The 20,473-nt window shown below is 57.3% G+C and overlaps 3 protein-coding genes, 1 long non-coding RNA gene and 4 other non-coding genes across 11 annotated transcripts; 1 reads left to right on the top strand and 7 right to left on the bottom strand.

Moving 5' to 3' along the window:
* Positions 1–150: 150 nt before the first annotated feature.
* Positions 151–7,689, top strand: TAF12 (TATA-box binding protein associated factor 12). 4 transcript variants are annotated; one of them, XM_086626006.1, is made up of 7 exons: positions 195–240; positions 1,263–1,497; positions 3,715–3,966; positions 5,099–5,176; positions 5,479–5,593; positions 6,031–6,119; positions 7,238–7,689. In XM_086626006.1, the coding sequence occupies exons 2-7, from the start codon at positions 1,429–1,431 to the stop codon at positions 7,271–7,273; spliced, it is 639 nt and encodes a 212-aa protein (XP_086482132.1). In that variant the 5' UTR covers positions 195–240; positions 1,263–1,428; the 3' UTR covers positions 7,274–7,689. The 4 variants fall into 4 exon arrangements, with proteins under 4 accessions (XP_086482135.1, XP_086482132.1, XP_086482134.1 ...); XM_086626009.1 differs by lacking the exons at positions 195–240; positions 1,263–1,497 and adding an exon at positions 151–181; XM_086626008.1 differs by lacking the exon at positions 1,263–1,497.
* A 1,152-nt stretch (positions 7,690–8,841) lies between these two features.
* On the bottom strand, positions 8,842–10,218 carry LOC104378967 (ras-related protein Rab-39A). The gene is made up of 2 exons (XM_086626176.1): positions 10,004–10,218; positions 8,842–9,274 (listed from the first exon to the last, which is right to left on the bottom strand). Exons 1-2 carry the CDS (start codon positions 10,216–10,218, stop codon positions 8,842–8,844), a joined length of 648 nt encoding a protein of 215 aa, XP_086482302.1.
* A 563-nt stretch (positions 10,219–10,781) lies between these two features.
* On the bottom strand, positions 10,782–12,195 carry LOC147527086 (ras-related protein Rab-42-like). Its single transcript, XM_086626055.1, has 2 exons — positions 11,936–12,195; positions 10,782–11,199 (listed from the first exon to the last, which is right to left on the bottom strand). The coding sequence occupies exons 1-2, from the start codon at positions 12,193–12,195 to the stop codon at positions 10,782–10,784; spliced, it is 678 nt and encodes a 225-aa protein (XP_086482181.1).
* Positions 12,196–13,381: 1,186 nt separating this feature from the next.
* LOC147527082 (uncharacterized) lies at positions 13,382–15,597 on the bottom strand. The gene is made up of 4 exons (XR_015222844.1): positions 15,376–15,597; positions 14,613–14,671; positions 14,112–14,226; positions 13,382–13,678 (listed from the first exon to the last, which is right to left on the bottom strand). It is a non-coding gene; the product is annotated as an uncharacterized LOC147527082 (long non-coding RNA).
* LOC147527085 (small nucleolar RNA SNORD99) lies at positions 13,812–13,882 on the bottom strand. Its single transcript, XR_015222852.1, has one exon. It is a non-coding gene; the product is annotated as a small nucleolar RNA SNORD99 (small nucleolar RNA).
* LOC147527084 (small nucleolar RNA SNORA61) lies at positions 14,458–14,575 on the bottom strand. The gene has a single exon (XR_015222857.1). It is a non-coding gene; the product is annotated as a small nucleolar RNA SNORA61 (small nucleolar RNA).
* LOC147527083 (small nucleolar RNA SNORA44) lies at positions 14,797–14,927 on the bottom strand. The gene has a single exon (XR_015222855.1). It is a non-coding gene; the product is annotated as a small nucleolar RNA SNORA44 (small nucleolar RNA).
* A 65-nt stretch (positions 15,598–15,662) lies between the features above and the next one.
* On the bottom strand, positions 15,663–15,807 carry LOC147527081 (small nucleolar RNA SNORA16B/SNORA16A family). Its single transcript, XR_015222867.1, has one exon. It is a non-coding gene; the product is annotated as a small nucleolar RNA SNORA16B/SNORA16A family (small nucleolar RNA).
* Positions 15,808–20,473: the final 4,666 nt, after the last annotated feature.

Raw genomic sequence — 20,473 nt, 5'->3', positions numbered from 1 at the left:
GTGGCCCCCCGCAGCGATATGCAAATCGCGCGGGGCATGCTGGGGCGCCTCCCCGCTGCACCCTCCGGCAGGCGGGCGCGGCAGCGCGCATGCGCAGGCATCGCCCCGTTCCGATTGGCGGAGCTGGAAGCGCTTCCGGGCGGCGGCGGCGGTGGCGGTGGCGCCCCCGGAAGAGCTCGAGGTGCGCGGCGGAGGGGGCGCAGCCGGTGGTGGTGTCGCGGTCCGGCGGGTCATGGGGAGGTACGGGGCGGCGAGGAGGGGTTTCCGCTGGTGGCGGGGGGGGTCTCTGGCTGGTTTGCACCGGCCTTCGCGGCCTCACGTGCGCGGGGCCGGCGCGCAGGCTGCACCCGCCGCTCCCCGGGACGGGCCGTGCCTGGAGCCGGTGTTCAGCCCCCGACCGGCATGGCGGGCAGCAGCCGGGGGGGGGTCTGAGGCCTGAAGGGCGACCCCCGTAGCCCGGACAGGCGGGGCTCGGCCCGGTGCGGGCGGTGTCGGCTCCCGGTGGCTCCTCGGGAACGTTTTGCCTGGGGGGGTGTCCAGCCCCATAACGGCGTTTCCCGGGGGCAGCGGTGGGGCTGGCGGCCGCTCTAAGCCGGCGGTGGGAAGGTGCTGGAGGAAACCCCTCAGCGCTGTGTCGGTGCTCCGGGGGGAAACGCGAAGCTGGAGCCGCGTATCGAGGAGGAGGGAGGTTTGTGATGCCCTGCGGTGTGTGCCGAGCGCGTCCGGGGGGAGGAAAAGGACTTTGGTTCGTTCCTTTTAGCTGGTGCAGCTGAGGGGTGAGTGCTTGGAGCGGGCGCTCCCGCCCGTAGCGTGAGGGAGGGCTTCGGCGAGAGCTACAGCCAAATCCAAGAGCTTTCCCAGTTTTCTCTGTTAGCAATAAAGAGACAGCCGGACTGGGTGGTCCTTTTCTTTCTCAATATTTGGTGAAAACCGTGATGTCTTAATGGGAGTGGGAGCCCCCCTGAGCACCCCCAGGACCACGCTGGGGGTTGTCTGGCTTTAACGAGACTCTAATTGCAGCTCCAACCCCGTGCCAGCCGTGCCCACACGTGCCAGGGGCCGGTGGTGCTCCGGGCTGCAGAGGGAAGCTGCCGCCGCAGAGACCTGCGCGTCGCTGCTGACACCACCGCACTCTGTCTCCTGACAGAAAACTGGAATTGGGCCAAATTTCTCCTCCCGCTTCAGGATCCTGGGAGACACCCCGTCTTCCACAGCGGTGCACGCTCACGTGCCATTCCTGATGGTGTAATATCTTCCAACAGATGGATTCTCTCATGGCATAGCGAGGACAACGTGCGCTCTGCCTTGCAATGGAGTGGGTGATACGAAAAATATCTGGTATTCCTGTAGGAATGGGAGTTGGATGGAAGAGGAGGAAGCAAGAGTAGGTTAACGCTGGCAGCTGACCTGCTGGGAAGGTCTGGGGAGATGGCCTCTCCGCTCACTGGCCCCACAGCGGTCGCGGATGTGATTAAAGATTTAGACACTCAGATAGCTGTAAGTAACCGCCGGGGCTGGCATGCGGGATTTGTCCCAGGAATCTGCTCGTCCCCTCAGTTTTGTGGTTGGTGAGCTTAACGGCATGCGGAAGGCGCGGTCAGATCCGGAAATAAATTAATAAAGCTACTTGATGCTGATAAAGTGCTTGCTGCTCGAGGATTTTGGAGCTTCCTCCCCTGCACGGTGGGTGAGAATTCCTGCTTTGTGGATTGTGACCAGCCTGAGATCAGCCTAAGCTAAAACCAAACACACTGAAGTCCCTCCTGATCTTGTGCTGAGCTCCTCGTCCAGCAATGCCAGCTGAGGGGTTCTAGGGTGTGAGTGTAACGGTTTTCCAGCGTTAATTCAGTTAAAATTGAGCTAGAAACTCGCTGAGGGCGCTACAGAAGCATGTCGTGGGTATAAACTCTCCTAAAGGGAGAGCCTCTGGAGGTGTGGCAGTGCATGAGTGTGCCTTGGAGTGAAGCACTAAAGCAGCTGTGTGATGTCTGGTTTGTATTTTGGTGTGAATTAATCCAAACTAACAACGCTTGCTCCTGTTGGTAGCTCAGGTGTTTGTAGCTCCGTTCGCCCTGTCTGTGAACGTGCCGTGAAGCTGTTCAAACTCTCTTCTTCTCCCATGAGTGAGTTCACCCTGTGGTGCACGGGCTGTTCAGAAGAGACTTCTCAGAGTCTGCTCTCAGCAGCTGCTTCTCGCCCACCTCTGGGCCCCCAGCAGCTGCTGGGGCCACCACTGAGGGATTCAAATCGTTCCTTAAATGCCCATTTCCCGTGGCGGAGCTGTCGCTGCTGCCCACACCGCTTGCAGGGGCAGAAGGCCAAGGGTTTGGATGAGTTTCCTTTCATGGAGTGGTGAGGACGGAGCAGAGCTTCACTGAGCCTGGATTTTAGACCCTTTTAGCTGTGAAATATAGCAGTTGCCAGTCAATCTGTCTGTTAGCTCCGTGGCAAATAACCTGGATAACTTCAGGCACCGAAGGGTGGACCTGGAAGATCTAAGGTTAAGGCAGTTAAGCTGCCTCGTTCCCCATTAACGGCCCAGTAAACCTGGCTTCATTTCCTGTGGCTGGCTGCCTGCTGTGGGAAGAACAAATGGAAGGGGTGGGTACTCATGTGTCTTTCCCCGTCACATTACCTCCAAGTACCCAGACTTGTGCTCCCAGAACTGAAAAGGAATCCTGTGCTGTCGAGCCCTCATCGACGGATCGTTGCGAGTCAGGCCTGAGGTGTGGTGCTGCTGGGAAGGAACCTCCACCCTGCAGCAGGCACCCGAGGGAGCCTGAGCCTTGTCATCTTCTGACCGGTGTCTCAGGCACGTGGAGCGCGGAGGTGAAGACGTGAATGCTGCTCCTGCGTTGCTGCCATGGGAGCAAGCTGTGGCCTTCAGTTAAATCTCCTTTGTGTGGTCTCTTCCTTGAAGCTGTTCGTGGTCTGAGTGAAATGTGTGCAGGAGGACGAGGGGTGGATGCGGCTGAGGGTCACTCCGAGGAACGAGCAGGCAGGTTGGCGCCACAGCCTCGCTGCGCACAGCCGCTGTGCTTCCATGGCAAACTGCATGGAGCGTGTCCAGAGGAGGCCACAGAGATGATCCGTGGACTGGAGCACCTCTGCTATGGAGACAGGCTGAGAGAGTTGGGGCTGTTCAGCCTGGAGAAGAGAAGGCTCCGGGGAGACCTTCCAGCACCTTCCAGTGCTTAAAGGGGCTACAAGAAAGCTGGAGAGGGGCTTTGGACAACGATGTGGAGTGACAGGACAAGGGGCAATGGCTTTAAACTGAAAGAGGGGAGATTTCAATGAGATCTAAGGAAGAAATTCTTCCCTCTGAGGGTGCTGAGGCACTGGAACAGGTTGCCCAGAGAAGTTGTGGATGCCCCATCCCTGGAAGTGTTCAAGGCCAGGTTGGATGAGGCTTTGGGCAGCCTGGTGTAGTGGAGGGTGTCCCTGCCCATGGCAGGCGGATTGGCACTGGGTGATCTTTGAGGTCCCTTTCAGCCCAAACCATTCCGTGATTCTATGATTCATCTTCTGTCTGCCAGGGAGGGTTTTCTCTTCTGTTAAACATCACTCCTCCCTTCTTGCAGCGTCTGGAGAGACCTGATCTTCTGCGAACCTCTGGGCCCTGCAGAGACTCTGCGGTTTGCTCTGGACAAAGACATGATCGCCTCGTTGAATTCCATCTCTGTCTGCTAACTGTGGCTTTGTTTCCTTTTCCAGTTGATTGGTTTGGGTCCCCACAACCCCAAGAAGAAGCAAGACCTAGATAAGCTTTATGATCTGAAAGCTAAAGCCCAACAGATTATGAACCAGTTTGGCCCTTCTACCCTGATCAACCTCTCCAACTTCTCCTCGATAAAGCCAGAACCAGCCAGCACCCCCCCTCAGAGCTCCATGGCCAACAGCACCACCGTGGCAAAGATGCCTGGGACGCCCAGCGGAGGAGGACGGCTCAGTCCTGAGAGCAACCAGGTAATTTCATCCCCAGCCTTAGGACAACAGGGGAGATGCTCACACCTGCCTGTGACTTAATTCCTCTTTCCTTAAAATACCAGCAAAAACTTGATATTTGTTAAAGCATCAGTTGAAACACCTTCATGTATTTCTTCCCTTCACCTTGAGCCTGGATGGAGTACAGATGCTGTAGATGTAAAAGTGTTTTGTTTTGGTTTTTAGTCTCAGGAAAACGTGTGTTGGAGATGTGACTGGGAAATTCTTTTCAAATGTGGTTTAGATGGGGAAAAAGAAAAGTGCAGGTTTGTAGCCTCCATCTCAGGGGTGGTGCAAGAGGCGCCAGGAGCTGCTGACCTGTGTGTTTGCTTGTCACGTGGAGTGTTGGCTGGGCATAAAACGCTGCACAGCGAGTGCACCCTGATCTCTCTGTGGTCTTCACTGGCACCGTGACCTCTCTGGGAAGTGTACTGGTCCCCTGGCACAAACACAGGCACAGCAGTTCCACCGTTTGTGGAAGGGAACCAGGAAGGGCAGGAATTCCCCACGTGTGTCTGGCTTGGCTGACCAGGCTGACAGATCAGTGGTGATTCCTTCATCCATATCCTGTAAGACTTAAGTGTCCTGCTGTTGTTCAGCAGCAGGAAGATCTCTGCTCCGTGCCATATTTGGGCTGAGAGGGTGCTGCCTTCTGCCCTGGAATAACCCAGCACTCACATACCTCTCTGTTTTCCATTTAAAACACTGAAGCTGATAAGTGCCAGAGCCATGGAAAACACTTCCTTCGTGCCCTGAGCACAAATTTAGTCACTGATACGTTGCTTGCACTTGTTGTCTGCCTCTTAAGACTTCTCCTTTTGCCTTTGTCCCCTCTTGCCAGCAGCCAGTGGCATTTCAGTTCCAGTTTAGTGCAGGAGACTTATTTATCCTGGCCTGCCGCATTCCATTTCCCGTGCAGAGCAACCACTGGTGCTTGAAAATGACTCCTTAACACCTGACATTCCTTATCTCTGCCCTTCCTGAACTGATAGGCTGTGTCAACAGCGTGACTTGGGCCTGGGGCGCCGGGGGAGGAGGTCTTTTGGGGCTGTGCGTGGGCAGCTGCTTTGCCAAAGCGGGGCAGTAAATGGTTCCTCTTCTCCCACACGTGCAGGTTTTAACCAAGAAGAAATTGCAGGACCTGGTGCGTGAGGTGGATCCGAATGAGCAGCTGGATGAAGACGTGGAGGAAGTAGGTACCAACCCATGGCAGGGGCTGCAGGAAGAACTAATCTGGGATTTTCACAGACCAGTGGCCCTTTGCCCAGAGCAGGGAGAGGTGGCTCGTGTTACGCTTCTGTGTTCTCGTGTTCGCTGCAGCCTTCAGCCATCCGCGTCTGTTTCTGCGTCCCGGTGTCCAAAAGGGTTTTAAACCAGCAGCTGTAGCAAACACCTTTGAAACACCAGCTCCTGAGGGGTCATTTTTCCTACTTTCCACATCATTTCAGCTGCTCGGTACTCACGGGGCCGGTTATTGTCCTCGTTCTGCCACAGATGCTGTTGCAGATCGCTGACGATTTCATAGAGAGCGTGGTGACGGCCGCCTGCCAGCTTGCGCGGCATCGCAAGTCCAACACCCTGGAGGTGAAAGATGTCCAGTTACATCTTGGTGAGTGATTTTTTTTTTTTTTTTTTTTATTTCCCTCAACTGAGAGCTGGGCACACGCCCTGAAATCAGGGCATGGCTGCGGTGTTGGGGTGGAAATCCGAGAGTAGCTCCATATTTGTTGGTACTTAATTTGTTGGTACACATTATGAAGTGAGGGTCTGCCCCAACCATCCCCTCTCCACATTTTGCAGTTGGGTGGTCTGTAACTGTCCCTCAGCCTGTGGTGGCAGGTCCTTAGTGCAGGGCCTGCATCTTTCCATGTTTCATGCTGTGCAGCCCTCTGCTACTCCGCTGTCGTGAAGCTTTCGTAGCTGGTACGTGGGTCACCAGCGCGTCTCTAGCACTGGCCCCGGGCAACTCCGACGCTCGGGATGGCGAGGTCGCTCCTGCCGCGGGTGGGTGGGGTGGAGCGTGCTGACCTGTGCGCTCTCTTCCAGAGCGTCAGTGGAACATGTGGATCCCAGGCTTTGGTTCTGAAGAAATCAGGCCCTACAAAAAAGCCTGCACTACAGAAGCTCACAAACAGGTAAGGAGCCCTCAGTGACACCGAGAGTCACGTGGTAGAAGTCTGATATGGAACGGATGGTGTTGGATTCCTGGCACGACATGAATTTGTAGCTTTTTCCAAGTGGTTTGGGCTTGAAATAACTTTCAGAGTCTCCTCATTTGTTTGTGCAGAGAGGATTGAGGTTGCTCTGGCTCTTCTGTGGTGGTGCAGTGCTGAGTGTGCCCTGAGAGAAGCAGCAGTACTCCCTGTCCGAAGGGCAGCCCGGCTTGGAAGGGTTAAAAACCAGCCGAGAGCTGCAGACTATAACTTGTCAGCTGCCCCTTGCAGGCCGTGTGCTCCATCTTTGCGCGGAAGGGACTGAAAACACGCCGCTGGCTCCCCTGGGTCGCTAGAAAATCCTTGCCCAGGCATGAGGGTGTTGAGTGCTGGTGGAGCCCCTCGAACTGCTCCAGGAGTTTGGATGTTCCAGGAACCACGGGGCTCTTTGACGGGCTGTGGCTCGAGTTCCTGGGGCCGTGTCACGTCTGCGGCGGCGTACGGCACGTGCCATGTCTGTGTGGAAGGGTAGGGAGCTTCGGCTGCTCACTGCTACGAGCATTTGAATGGCTGCAAAAAGCCCAAAGGCCTGGGGGAGTGTAGCAGAGAGCAGCCCCTTGTCCTGGGATATCAGCTGTAGGTCGGAGCTGCTCAGCTCCGTGGTTTTTTTCCCACCTTAATTTGGCTTCACCTGAATTGGGACGTGGCTTTTTAGGTTCATAGTCGGAGCCAGGGAGGAGCTGCCCTGCAGGAGCCGTGGGAGTTCATGGATGATGTTTTATCATCTCCCCTCCTGAAGCTCCTGCAGCAGCTGCTGGGCAGAGAGGAGGCTTCAAACTGGGATTTGACCCCGTGTTGAATCCCATCGCCCCTCACCAGCCCCGGGTGTCAAGGGGGGGAGCACAGGCACTTGCTTTCCCTCTGGCTCCTCCTTGGAACCATGTTAAGATTCCAAGGGACTTGAAAGACCTGTGTGGAAACGAGTCAGGCAGTGTCCTGAGAGAGCTGGAGCTACTTTGTTCCTGCGCAGCTGCGGGTTGTTTTGCAGTAGCCTTGTCTGAGACACTCGACTTCCCACGTTCTTCCTTTCCTTATTACAGAGAATGGCACTGATTCGCAAAACCACCAAGAAATAACCCCTGGGAAGCGCCGGGAGAAGATGCCAGTGCATTTTGGGATATCTGCCTCTCCACTGAAGCCTCCACAATGCCATCCATGGGATATTTTTTTTAATGCTTTACAGAGAAGCATATATTTTTTATTAATGGTGCAGCAATATCTTGACTTTATGAGGAGATCTGCCAAAAAACGTTCCACGCCCCCTTCCTCGTCGCCCCGAAGAGCGCAACGTATCTCAAAACAAAGACTTTTATTCGTGACTTGAAAGTGGTTTATCGTATCAGTGATTATCCAAGGGACAGAGCGTTTGATCTTGTGTGGGACAGTATTAGAAGCATCTGTAGAGGTTTTTGTTTCCTCCTTCCTGCCCCTACCTGCTCCAGTACTTTGTAATGTCAGTGTTTATATAAATACTTGCGTTTGTTTTACATGAATAAAGAAATTATTAATCTAAACCCACGGCACAGCCTGGTGCTCCTCAAGCAGCATGCGGAGGGATGGCGAGTGGTGCGGGCAGCCCCCACCTTGCCCAGTTTCTGCCTGTGGTGCTGTTCTGGTCAGAGATCCCCTGCCCTGGGGTTCAAAGCGAGCGGAAGGATTTGGCCGTGCTCTGCCGTGCTCGTGGGGCTGGGCAGGCGGCTTCCCCTCGTCACGTCCTGCCCAGGGCGAGTGGTTTGCTCGTGGCGTGGACGTTTGGACCGTTAGGAGTGGGATGTGGTGACTGAGGACCAGAAATGGAGGAGATCCTGGTTCTCTGCTGGCCTGGGACACCCAGGCTGGGTCCCCCTGCCTGTTCCTCCCTCACAGAAGCCGCAGGTGCCATTTGTTGCGGTGAAGAGGAGCCAGCAGCTCTGCAAACTCCCCGGCGGAGCAGGGAGGCTCCAAGGAAACTGCCTTGGCTGGAGCAATTCAGAAACCAGTACAGGCCCTTTCCTCCTCGCCTGGAACTGCCGGCGGAGGGGCCCGGGGGGTGCAATAAACACGTGCAGCCCCTCGGGTGAGGCTGGTCTGGCGGGTGCTGGGGTGGAGGGAAGCTGTTCCTGTACCGCAGCTGCTCCTGGGGGGATGCGGAGCTGTTCCCCGGCTGCTCCAGCTCGGTGTAACTGGGAGGAGCTGCTGTTCAAACCAGACAGCTTTGCTCTCCCGAGCATGGAGGAGCCAGCCCTGAGCAAACGGGGCAGGTGCTACAAAGGGTTTCAGATCGATGCTGATCCTGATCCGGCATGGCACTGCGGGTGCCGGGAGGAGCTGTGCTTCCTCTCGGGGGATGGGCACAGCCTTGTAGAAAGGGGTTTGGAGAGAGAACAGGGGGTCGGGGGTGGCACCCACCTCTCCGCAGAGCCATGCCCCATCCTGCCTGGGGACTTCACCCTTCCCACGGGCAGCCTCGGCGCTGGCCGCTTCCCCTTCCCCAGGAAAACACGGGCAGGCAGAGAGGTGAGCAGGGGGTGTTTAATGTGCCCTCGCAGTCGCCCGCTGCTCCGCCTGCACCCCGGCCACTCAAGTGCTGCCTCACCTCCTGCGCACCGCGGCGGGCAGAGCCGAGCGTGTCCCTCGCCGGGACAGGCTGCCAGTGTCCCCAGCTCTAGCACGAGCATCTCTTCCGCTTCTCTTCCCTCTCCGGCGCCCGAACCTTGAGCGGTGCCGGCAGCGGGACGCTGCTCTTCACCCCGTCCCAAGCCTCGGTGGGAGCCAGCCGCCCCGTTTGCAGCGCCTGGTAGATGGCCAACGTCAACATCTGGAAAGCCTGGACCACGTTGCTGGCGTCCTTGGCTGACGTCTCGACGTACTGCACCCCCAGCGAGGCCGCCAGCTTCTCGGCCTCCTTCCTGCCCACCCGCCGCTGCCCTGCCAGGTCACTCTTGTGCCCCACCAGCAAGAAAACCATGCGGAACGGCTGCACCGTGTCCGTCACCTCCCGGTGCCACTGCCGGATGCTCTCGAAGGACGCGCGGTTGGTGAGGTCGAAGAGCAGCATCCCCCCCGCCGAGTTGCGGTAGTAGGAGCGAGTCACGGACCTGGGGTGCAGGGAGAAATGGGGTGAGCAGCCCCTCCGGGCTCCCTGTGCTCTCCCCAGCCGTGTCCCGTCCCCTGCAACCGCCTCGTTGCTCTCAAACCATGGGGAGAAGGAGGAGAATCGGCCCTTTTGTGGTATCAACAAGTGGTTGGGGTGGCTCTGTCCATTCTCTGACACCAAAGCTCTGCCATCCCCTGCAGCCACAGCCCCAAAGCGCTCCTGTTCCCTGGAGCCACGGTGCTGGAGCTCTGCTGTCCCCTGCAGCCACGTCCCCTTGAGCTCTGCCATCCCCAGCAGCCCGGCTGTGCGGCGTGAAGGCTTCTGGCAGCTGAGCTGGTGAAGCCGCTTTGCCCGGCTCCCAGGGGGATGCCAGCTACTTCCCCAGCCCTCTGCAGCTGGTGGGGCAGAGGGGTGCTTAGGGGTCCCGTATCCCCTTTGGAGCTGGAGCCAGGGGGCTTACAAGGCAACCCCAAGGGCTCCTTTCCCTGGGGACATCGTTGGCTTTGGCTTGTCTGGGTCCCTGCAGCCTGCCTGGTGCTGGGCATTGTGGTTCCTCACCCACGGAGCTCCCCCAGCAAGGGGACTGGTGGGCACACGGCTGTATCTAGGACCTCCCTGGGGCTGGGATCACAACATCCCACCAGCACCCCCAAATCCAGAGGGATACCTCACTCCCGGACCTCCCAAGCTCCATCGCCCCTCCCCACACTGTGGCTGGAGCTGGACCCACCTGAACCGCTCCTGCCCGGCCGTATCCCAGAACTGCAGCTTCACCCGCAGCCCCGGTTCCAGCTCCACGAACTGGACGTAGAAATCCATCCCCACTGTCTGGTTGACGGCATCCAGGAAGACGCCCTCGGTGTAGCGCCGCAGCAGCGAGGACTTCCCCACCGTCGAGTCCCCCAGCATGATCACCCGGAACTGGTACTGCCACCGCGGCTCCATCGGCGCCTCCGCCGTCTGCCGGGACCCGCCGCCCCCGCGTCGGGTGCGTGTACGGGCAGGTAGCGCCGGGCGCCTCCGCTCCTCCACCCAGGAGGCGTTCCCGCCCCGCCATGGGTGCTGGGTGGCCCCTTGGGAGCCCCTTTGCTCCCTTTATCTTGGCTCCATCCAGCTGGAAGCACTCGGGGAGTGTGCTTGGTCCTGTTTTCCCAGGGGGTGGCTCAGGGACAGGAGACCTGCCAAGTGCCAAGGCCACGTGCAGACATGGTGGGGGGTTGTTACCCCCACCAGTGACCCCCCCGCTTCCCCAAAGCAGAGCATCTCCCATGTCATGGGTCAAGCATGGCTGCGTGTCCCAGCCAGGGGTCTGACGCTCAGCACAGCCTTAATTTAGTGCAGAAAAGCCTCAATTTATTAAAACCACTCTTGCAAGGGACTATTTTCTCAGAACCCCCCCCAAAAATTAAGGCTTGAAATAAACCCGAGCCCAGCACGCAGCCTTGTGCATCGCCCGAGAACAGAGGGCCCCCCCCATGGGTGGAGGGTCCCATGTCCCCCCATCCCCATCAGCACTGGCAGCGTTCCTGGGGCTCCCGCCGTGCCGGGGGCTGGTGGCAGCGGCTCTGGCTGGGGATGAGCCTGACGCCACCACAACCCTGGTGAGGGGCGAGACCCTCGAGCCCCAGTGCCCGTTGGATGCTCCTCGCCAGCGTCTGGAAGGCCAGCTCCACGTTGAGGTTGCTGCGGGCCGAGGTCTCCACGAAGGCCATGCCCAGGGTGGCGGCGAGGTGCCCAGCCTCCTCCGCTGACACGGTGCGCTCGGCCACCAGGTCGCACTTGTGCCCCACCAGGACGAAGGCGGTGGGTCGGTCCCCGCTGGCTTCGCGGTGCCACTCGGCCACATGCTCGAAGGATGCCCGGTTGGTGAGGTCGAACACCAGCAGCACCCCAGCCGCACTCCGGTAGAAGGACCTGGTGATGGACCTGGGGGCACACCGCGGGGGGGGTGGTTTAAGGATCACCCCAGCACACACCAGCACCCACTTCCCCAGGACAGGGCTCTGGGGATTTTTGGGTCCCAGCTGGGGCTTTGAGAGCAGGATGGGGAGACCTGCCTGGACCATTTGCACCCCAGTTTTCTGTTCAGCATCCCCCCCCCTTGACTGGGCGGGCTCCAGAGGAGCCCTGTGGGGTTTTGCAGGGACTCAGGGGTCCCTCTGCTCCCCCACAGCTTGGGATCCGGTGGGAATGGGGCAGCACCTGGGGATGGGTGCTGATGGGGCTGAGCGCTGGGCATATATGGGGCACCCCCAGACACCCCTGGGGTCCCCAAAAGGCTACCAGGGATGTGGGCAGCGTGGACCCCCTGCTCCAGCCATGGCACCAGCCCAGCCCGTAGCGCCCCGTTTGAGCCTCGTTCACATGCCCAGGAGCTCCTGGCTCCAGCCTGATGCAATCAGGAAGGAAATTGCCCACCCCCAGCCCACCAGCACCCAGCCCTGCTCCCTTGGCCACCCCCCTCCCTCCCAAAACCAGCCCCAGCTTCGCTGCAAGCTCAGCACAAGGTTGCAACAGCCGTGAAAACGTCACCGTCCCAGCGACCCATCGCTGCCCATCCCTGCACAGGGACTTTCCACCCACCCCGGGGTGAGGGGATGGGTCAGCTGGGTGCTGGAGTCCTGCATGGGGGCTGTGTCCCCCCTCCCTGTCCCCACCTCACCTGAATCTCTCCTGGCCGGCCGTGTCCCAGAGCTGCAGCTTGGCCTTGCCGGCGGGCGGCAGTGGGACGGTGCGGCTGTAGAACTCCACGCCGACGGTGGGGCAGGGGGTGGCGGCCCCCGTGCCCCCTCCGCCCGGACCCTCCGCGAAGCAGCGCAGCAGCGACGACTTGCCCACCGCCGCGTCCCCCAGCACGATGACACGGAACTGGTAGTGGTCCCCGGGGTTGGGGTCCTGGAGGGGCTCCGTCACCGTCCCCATGCTGGCGGCTGTGCCCAGCGAGGCGATTCACCGGCCGGTCGGATGGCGGATCCCGACCGGGCTGAGCTTTGCCGCGCTGGCGGGGCCGGGGCTGCGGCCAGGTCTCCACCCTTGTCCCCACCCCATAGCACCTTCCCTGGGGACAGGGACAGCTCTGGCCTCACGGTCACCTGGGCAGACAAACAAACCATCCCGGGGAGGAGGGAGAAGCCACCGGCTCCGTCCTCGTCCTCCTGTCCCTGGGACATTCTGTTTGGCATCATCACCCACCAGCTCTGTCCCGCTGCACAGTTTTGGTGACAACCGCGGGGACAGCCAGGCTGCGGGTGTGCGAACACGCTGCCCAGGAGGGGCCGGTGCCTCCGAGGAAGCCAAAATCCTGGGAGAGCTGGGAGCTCTGTGGGAAAAGGGCTCTCGAGCCTCCACGGGGAGAAGAGAAAAAGGATCAGAGGCAGAGACTCTGCACCCCCCAGACAAAGGTGCCCTCTGCAAACAGCCCGGGTCACCCGCAGCCGTGGGGAGGACTCTGCCATCGCCCAGCCCTCCCCCTCCTCACGCCTGGGCAGAGACAGGGAATAACAGACCCCCCCACCGGGAAGCTGCGGGGCTGTTTTCACCCCCAGTTTGTTCCCCATCATGAGAAAAGGGGTGACTCGAGTCACCACAGCCCCAGCACAGCACCGCTGGGCACACTGGAGATGCTGCCTTTGCCTGGGCAGGCACCATTCCGTGCACCTCCGAGACTTCCCACGCGGTTCTGCTGCACCCAGGACCCCACTGGCCAGGAAGAAGCTCCAGCAGTGAGCGCAGCATCAGCTCTGGGGGCTGGAGGGATGGCAAAGGCTCCTGGTCAACACGGCTCCGGAGCGCAAAGGGCTCCGTTGATGAGGAGCACTAACATGCTGAACAAAGAAATGGTCAGGCACACTCACTTCCAGGGCAAAAAAGCAAATCCCAGTCACACCCCAGCACCTGGAGATGCAGGCGACCAGCACAGCCACAGAACCAGCAGAACCTCACCCTGCAGGACCAGTAACCTCAGGCAGTTGTTGCTTGTATTTCCCGAGTCAAGTCTCCCCCTCAGGACACGGGGCTCCCCAGCCCCCAGTAAGGGTGTCACAGACCCCCCAGACCAGCACACCCCAAACTCCAGCACAGGGACACAGCAAAGAGTTTCAAGCGATTGCGTTTATTCACCCTCAAAACGTTTTATATCCAGACCCGCCCCCAAGCTCTTCTCCTGAGAAAACTTCATGGAAGGGACTGTGTTGAAATGGGAGCTGGAGCAGCACCTGGAGCCAAACAAGTTCCCTCTCCCTGCGGAGCGGGTGTTCCCACCTCGGGGAGCTCACGGCTCAGGAAGGAGTCAGGATCTGGCTGTGCAGAACTCCCACTTCCAGAGGAGAGGGCTGGAAAAGACCAAAGTCTTGCACTGAAGCACTGACACCCTCAGGAAATGCCTGTCTCTGCTCCATACTCCGACCTGAAGAGGAGATAAAAAACAATCCAGCCTGCACAAAGAGCAGTTTGACTCGGCACAGCTTCGGATTTCACCCACATTAAGGAATTCCCCGCCGAGCCCTCTTCCCGCACCGGGCAGTGGTTTGATGGTTCACACCTGGCCTCAGCCCCATATCCGCAGGATTCATCCACCAGTCTCCAAAGAAAGGGGTCATCACGGACCAGTCTGTGCTCAGAGGGTCGGTGTGGTGCAACTGATCTCACCACCACTCTGCCCTGCAGACACCACACTGCCCAGTTAAAAACCTCACTAATGAAGTCAAGCATTCCCACCTGGAAAACCCAGATTAAGCACTGGCCACTTCCAGCTTGACCTGTCCTTTGTCCTCTAGGACTGGTGAGATCCCGCTCACGAGGACACCAACGCCCAGCAGTTATCCACAGAGGACGCTCACGTGGCTCCATGTCACAGCTTCCCCACGAGCTGGGCCCCAAGGAAAGCACACCGGACCCCTTCACCAGGCACAGGGGCTGATAAGCGTTCAGCTTTTTCCACTAAGCAAGTAATTCCTGAAAAAAAACCACCAAGAGCCGCAGGGTAAGTATCTGAAGCCGATGGGCTGCTGTACTCCAGGAATAACACATCACATCCCGCCCAAGCAAACACCAGCCTGCAAATCTTCACGACCCCTCTGTTCTCCATGCCCAACGTTTATCCCTTCTCTTGGCCAGAGAGTTTCACTCCCATCCAGCCTTCCCGAAGAAGCAAGGCCAACACAAGAGACTTGTCTTCCAACCGGCCCCTCTCAGAGCAGGACTGCACCAGCAAAGAGGCCGAGACCAGTCTGAATTTTATTTTTCCTCCTTTTTCGACCACGAGATCGGTACTCAGATCTGATGGGAAAGGGATCTGGAGGGCGGTGCTCCAGCGCTCTGACAAGGGTGTGTGCTCTCACCTCGGGTCTTACCAGGCAGGGAGGCCATCGGCCCAGCGAGCTCCAGACACCACGCAACCCTGGAAGACACGGCAACGTCCCCCAGTGTCAGCAACAGGCTGCAGACTCGGGAGTAAGCGCTGCCGACACACCCCACCCAGAAACCACCAGCGCCTTGGAAGAAAAAACACCTCAATTCCTGAAAACATATAGGAGGGGCGAGTGACAGCCACAGGCAAACGGGGCCCAGCAGTCAAAGACCTTCCCGTTGCTCTGGCATGTTGTTGGAGACCTGCAGCTACTGCGTGGAGCCACAGCTCTTGGATAAACATGCACAGTCGCCGCCGAGCTCGCCTGGCGAAGCCTGTGGCAGGTTCGGAGCGGCAGGTGGAGCCAAAGGCGAGCCATCTGCTCGTTCTGGGTCAGATCTGAGTCCCAGTTCTGCCACGAGCCAGGCTAAGTGATGCTGGAGAAAGAACGTCCCCTTATCCCACCCACACATGATCTCAACAGAGCAAGAAATAAGGGGATTCTGCAGTTCCTGATGACGGGAGAGATACTCGTAACAGGCCCTGCTAGTGAGAAATCCTTGTCCATAGGGCCTGACCCCAAGCAGGAGCCCTGTAGATGATCCACAGCATCGGGAACAAGGACCACAGTGGCAGTACCTGCTAGCAGAGGGCCACAAAACGCTGCTGCTTGCTGCTCCAGCCGAGGGAGGATGGGAAGGCAAGCGAATTCCCAGCACAAGGGGAGACTCCGGAGCCTGAATCACACATCTTACCTGCCCAGCGCTGCAGAGCCAAGGCCATCACCAGCCATCCTGGGCCCTCAGATCACCTTCCATGCCAGGGTGCTGCTGGGGAAGAGCATATAGCCATGAGCTTCAGACAGATTAAAGCAGAAAAAATATCTTAAAGCACCAGAAAAGCCACGATTCCCACCGCCTCCTCGCGCACCAACTCGGACCCTAAAGCAGATATTCGGGGTAGCTGCTTTCTTCCAGCGACACCACCTCCACCCCCAGCGATGCCCGGATCCCCGCCCTCGTCCCGGCAGCCCCCCCCAGGGACATGTATTTTCCCGAAATGTTGCCGGACAGTTACGGAGGCTCAAACTGCGCGGCGACCGTCGAGGAAAAACCCTTCGCTCTCGGCTCCTTTTTGACTGCATCTGCCACACCGCCCAGACAGACGCAGCTTCGACAGGGCCGGCGCGGCCTCCGGGGCTCCTCCGCCCATCAGCCGCCTCTCCCGGGGCAGTCTGTTCCCTCGGCCCGCCGCGGAGGTCACTCGCTCACCCAGCGGCGGCTCCAGCATCTTCCCCGCGCACCGGGCCCGGCCTGGCAGCGAGGGAGCAAGGCCGCGCCGCGGCCGCGCTGCCCCTTCACGGCCCATCGGAGCGCCCCGATGCGCCGCCGCCCGGACGCGAAGCTCGCGGGGCGTCGGTGTGGCGGGGCTGAGCGGCGGGAGAGCCGCAGGGGAGCGCGGATGGCGGCGGATTTCCCTCGCACCGCTCCCGCCCTAGGCACCCACAGCCGCCATCGCAGGGAGAGGCGGGAGGCGGCCCGCGGTGGCCTTTTATAGGGGCGGAAGCGCGGGCGCTGATTGGCTGTTGGGGCCGCGCCTCCCGCAGCGCCTTCTGGGAGTTGTAGTTCCCGGCGCCCGCAGCCCGTCCCGCCATGTCGCTCCTCCTACACCCGAATAAAGGGCACCTTCATGGTGTCCCCTCCCCCGACAGCAGCGGGGCAATTCCCAAATTCCCACCCCCATTCCCAACACCACGATTCGCTCCCGCACCCCACCCGAACGGACCTCTGGATGACACAGTCTCTCCCCTCCTCCCTCAAGGTGCGTGTCTGGGGCGGCTCTTCCGAAAAGCGGAGATGTTTTTCCTCACTCCTTCCTCCCTTTTGGAAGGTGTGGGGGGTGAACACCCCACCCCGGGGGAACAGAAGGAAAGTTTCTTGGAAATAAAAGTCCATCCGGCAAAACAATACCTCTGTCAGGTTCCTGGCTCGTGATCCGTGATGAGTGGAAAGGATTCAAATGGGAGCGTCTGCCAACTGGTTGGAAAGGACAGCTGAGAGTTCTGCAGGTGCTGATGCTGAAGCCACAGCGAGAGATGAGGTTGAAAAGCTGGATCTGAAACATCAAGCCTGGTTCCTGCCCCGAGCCCTGCAAAAAGGATGAGGGAGAACAGTTTTTAATCTGTTCTGAGCAAAATTCACTGATGAAAAAACTCTCAATGCTAAGGAATTGCCTTTTTAAGACAGTAACTCCACCACAAGCATGTCAGATTACCAACAAAATACACCCGGCATCCATTTAAAGCAGAAGTAAGCTTGGAAATGAGCCCCAAACCTCGTGTGACCAAGCTCTTCTAAAAACAGCCCTTGTCGAAGCTGGCAGGGACAGGTCACAAGCGGGTGGTCCCGTCCTCCACCTCCTCCACGGATCTTGCAGCGGCTCTGCCAAGTCACGAGGCATTCCCTGGGCAGCCCGGCTTCTCCTTGGCACGGCGAGCCTGGAAACCTCCCTGTCAAATTCTAGGGCAGGAGAGAAGCTGGGAGCTCAGTGCAGCAAAACCATCTCACCCCAAGATTTCATACAACCTTGGTAAACATCAAGTGTTTGAGAAGAGAATCTTCCAAATGCTAAACGGGGAGAATCCCTAAAGAGCAATACCAAAAACCAGCCGATGCTTAGTAGACATCATGCCATCACGAGAAAATGGATGGAGATCCAGAGAGGAGCAGAGGAGATCCTGCTGCATGTCTGCGGTGCTCGACCACAAAGTCCCCGAAGCCGTGCTGAAACCTCCCGGCATGGCTGGGAGCCTCACAGCGGTCTCTTCCGTAGTGCAAACACTGGAAGAGGCTGCAATTCCCACCCACGGACAGGTGAGAGCAGACAACCCACAGGGAAGTGCTCTGAAAAACTCACAGTAAGGAAAAGCAAGTAGGAATTAGTGATCCAGGTGGGATGCTGTGCCTGTGGCTCCTCAGGGGTCCTGTGCACTAAGGGGATGAGAGGAACCCTGTCCACACACAGCTCAGCCTACATCCTTAACGGCGTTATCTCCCATTGCCTTGACGTTGGAAATTCTGCAGCAGGATATAATCTGAGAAAAACGGAGTGTGTTCCAACCGCACCAACCCGGACCCCCAAAACCCTTCTTGCAAAACTGACTGCGCTTGGCAAATCCATTTTGACTGGGAATAACTGCTAGAGAAGGAAAGTGTACTAACTTTAGGGAAAAAAAAAAAAAAAAAAGGAGGTATCTTCTAAAGAAATGCTCGAATCGGGCAAAAAGGCAAAGCGAGCTTTGTCAGAGTGACATTTTCCGAACCGGCTCTATCCGTTTCTAAATGTAGCTATTGCATTTAAAATTCATACCCTTTCCTGCCACTGAATTAATTTCATGTCTAAGCAAATCCCAAGTTAAATCCAGAAACTGGTGTATCCAGTACGCTTTACACGACGCACTGGGAGATAGCAAGGCTGGAAGGTAAAAATTCCTCTCGGATCTTATTGAGCAGAAGCTGGGGCTTAGCGAGCCAGTAATGAGAACCCGAGAACGCACAGATCAGTCGAACATCTCTGTTCCTCAAAAGGGACTCGGAGAAATCCCTACGGCTGTTTGGTACTTCTCAGTATGCGGGATATCAACCTGTCTCCTGAAACTGGTCCAAGCAACAGGAATTTTCTCTAGCCAACCACACGTGGAAAACATCATTGCCGGCTCCCACCAGACCCCTCAAACCCAAACACGGGGCTGCGCTGGCACAGCCCCTCACTTGCTAAAGAAATGGTTTCCAACTCCTCACCCCACTGGAAGCCGGTCAGAATTCCTCACAGGCCACCCCTGATGTTTACTGTCAAGCTTTTAATTAAACACCTGTTAATGGCAACAGGGCACCCCGCAGCCTTGCAGCTTTGGAAATCACCGCTTCAACAGGAGCAACGCCCACGTCCTTCCAGCTCTGCAGCTGGCTAAACATTTTTCCTTCTCTGTAACCCAAACGGTAATCTGAGGGTCCCTGCAATTTACAGTAATCTGGATTGACTCATCACATCTTCATCAAGTAACACAGCAAGGACGAGTCGTTTTTGTAATTGCTGGTAAACGTTGCACGCTGAAAGACAGAACGCTTCGTAATTTCCATCGCGGATTTCGATGCAGTTTTCAAGAATTACATAATCCCAGTGAGCTGTGATATCATCTGCCTTGGATTTCTTGCCTTTAGCACATAAAGATAAAAGCAGAGTTTACCTTACTACACGGAGTCCTTGTCTTTCATCTTGTGTTACACTAAACAAGGGTAATTAATCAAGGCTTTTCCTGTAGCCATCCATGAGAAATAAAATCCCACACTCTGTTGAACTTGGATTCCAAAACACAAACCCTACAAAATCCAGGTGACCAGCTGTTCTGTAGCTCCACATTAAAGTCTCCTCTGTGCTTCAGATGTGGCAATACTGGCCAGGAGCTGGAAGTGAACATGAAGATGAGTAAGTGATACGCAGAAAAAAGCGGGGAGAGGTCAGCAGCTCACCAGAACGTTGGATTCTCACCAACAACCCAAAAGGCTGGCTCAAACATGCCGGGAACGTGGCCCAATGCCTCACGTCAGCCTCTCTCCTGAAAGGAAATTCATGAGCTATTTTAAGCTCTGCAGCACCAGTAAGCAGGCTTCAGTGGGTAATCTTTGCCGGCCTCTCTACTCCCAAATTGTTCTCCACGTAAGAGCCCAAGGGTCTGTACACACACAGCTCTCCTAGAAACTAGGGATGCTGGCGGAGTGGCCTAATCGTTACCAACTTTCTTCCCACCACAAAAACAAAAGCAGAGAGAGGAATGGTTTTGCCCCGGGGTTGCTGTCCGTGAGGGGTGCTGCTCTGTGACAACCTGGCCAACTGTCCTTCAGAGACGGACTTAGAGGGATACGGCTTGTCCACGCGTGAGGAAATATTCCGCAGGACAGCAATGCTGGCCAGCAGCATAAGTTTGTATCGACAAGGTTAAGAGTGGCTTCAGGTCACCTCCCGTGGCGAACAAGGAGGGCTGCATTATAAAAGCTAAAATTTGTGGGGATAGGGAAAGACAGGTCCAAAAGAGAACGAAGGGCATACAGGGCAGCACTGTTGCAGCACAATAACAGAACAATCCAGGAAGCATTTAACAGCAGAACGTCAAACCCTTCTTTACATCACCTCTGCAACGCGGCTCTGCCGAACACGCATGAGGGGCAACGCCGGAGCTGCCCAGCGACATCGGAAGGGAAAAAGCAATCTGCTCTCTTCCACCTGTCTGCCGCCTCTGAAACACTGCTAGCGCACGCAGGGAGCACTCCTTTCCTTAAATTCAGAGCAACTGAAGGTTAGGACGCTGTTAACAGCCCACGGCACAGTCAGATGCACAGCAGGAGGAAAAAATCACAGCAGATGAGAAGGCAGGGGTCCAGCAGTCCTCTGGCTCCACTTACTGAGAAACACACCGACTCCAGTACATGTCACCATCCCCCTCGCACTCACGGTGCGTTTACCATGGCAGTTGATAAAAAGACCACAGACTGACAAAGAGATCATAATTACGGACACAAACAAAGGGGTAGTAGAAGTAGGCTTTATGAAAGTATTGAAATTTTGTGGCAAATCTCTGCATCAACATGGGCAGGGAGGCAACTCAATGCTTCGCAGCAGCAATTTCAGTTACCAAACTATTCTTGGATAGACATTTATTACAGGTAGTGTATCTGTTCCTATTTCTCAAAGAGTTTAAGGCACAAAAGCCTGGAAAGGGCTTATAACACGTACATAAGTGCTATTATTTTCGCTTTCACCTCTAACGCAACATAATATTAGCTTAAATATATTGCT

Source organism: Tauraco erythrolophus, chromosome 24, assembly GCF_009769465.1.
Source record: "Tauraco erythrolophus isolate bTauEry1 chromosome 24, bTauEry1.pri, whole genome shotgun sequence".
NCBI lineage: Eukaryota > Metazoa > Chordata > Aves > Musophagiformes > Musophagidae > Tauraco > Tauraco erythrolophus.
The sequence above is the reverse complement of the archived record's forward strand: the minus strand, read 5'-3'. Positions and strand labels throughout refer to the sequence as shown.

What these genes read in the sequence shown, in the direction of transcription:
- LOC104378967 (XM_086626176.1), bottom strand. Translation starts at nt 10,218, where the DNA reads ATGGAGCCGCGGTGGCAGTACCAGTTCCGGGTGATCATGCTGGGGGAC. An exon ending in GCCGGGCAGGAGCGGTTCAG is followed by an intron (nt 9,275 to 10,003) that starts GTGGGTCCAGCT and finishes CCTGCACCCCAG; the next exon opens with GTCCGTGACTCGCTCCTACT.
- TAF12 (XM_086626006.1), top strand. Translation starts at nt 1,429, where the DNA reads ATGGCCTCTCCGCTCACTGGCCCCACAGCGGTCGCGGATGTGATTAAA. An exon ending in TCAGTCCTGAGAGCAACCAG is followed by an intron (nt 3,967 to 5,098) that starts GTAATTTCATCC and finishes CCACACGTGCAG; the next exon opens with GTTTTAACCAAGAAGAAATT. An exon ending in TGGATGAAGACGTGGAGGAA is followed by an intron (nt 5,177 to 5,478) that starts GTAGGTACCAAC and finishes GTTCTGCCACAG; the next exon opens with ATGCTGTTGCAGATCGCTGA.
- LOC147527086 (XM_086626055.1), bottom strand. Translation starts at nt 12,195, where the DNA reads ATGGGGACGGTGACGGAGCCCCTCCAGGACCCCAACCCCGGGGACCAC. An exon ending in GCCGGCCAGGAGAGATTCAG is followed by an intron (nt 11,200 to 11,935) that starts GTGAGGTGGGGA and finishes GTGTGCCCCCAG; the next exon opens with GTCCATCACCAGGTCCTTCT.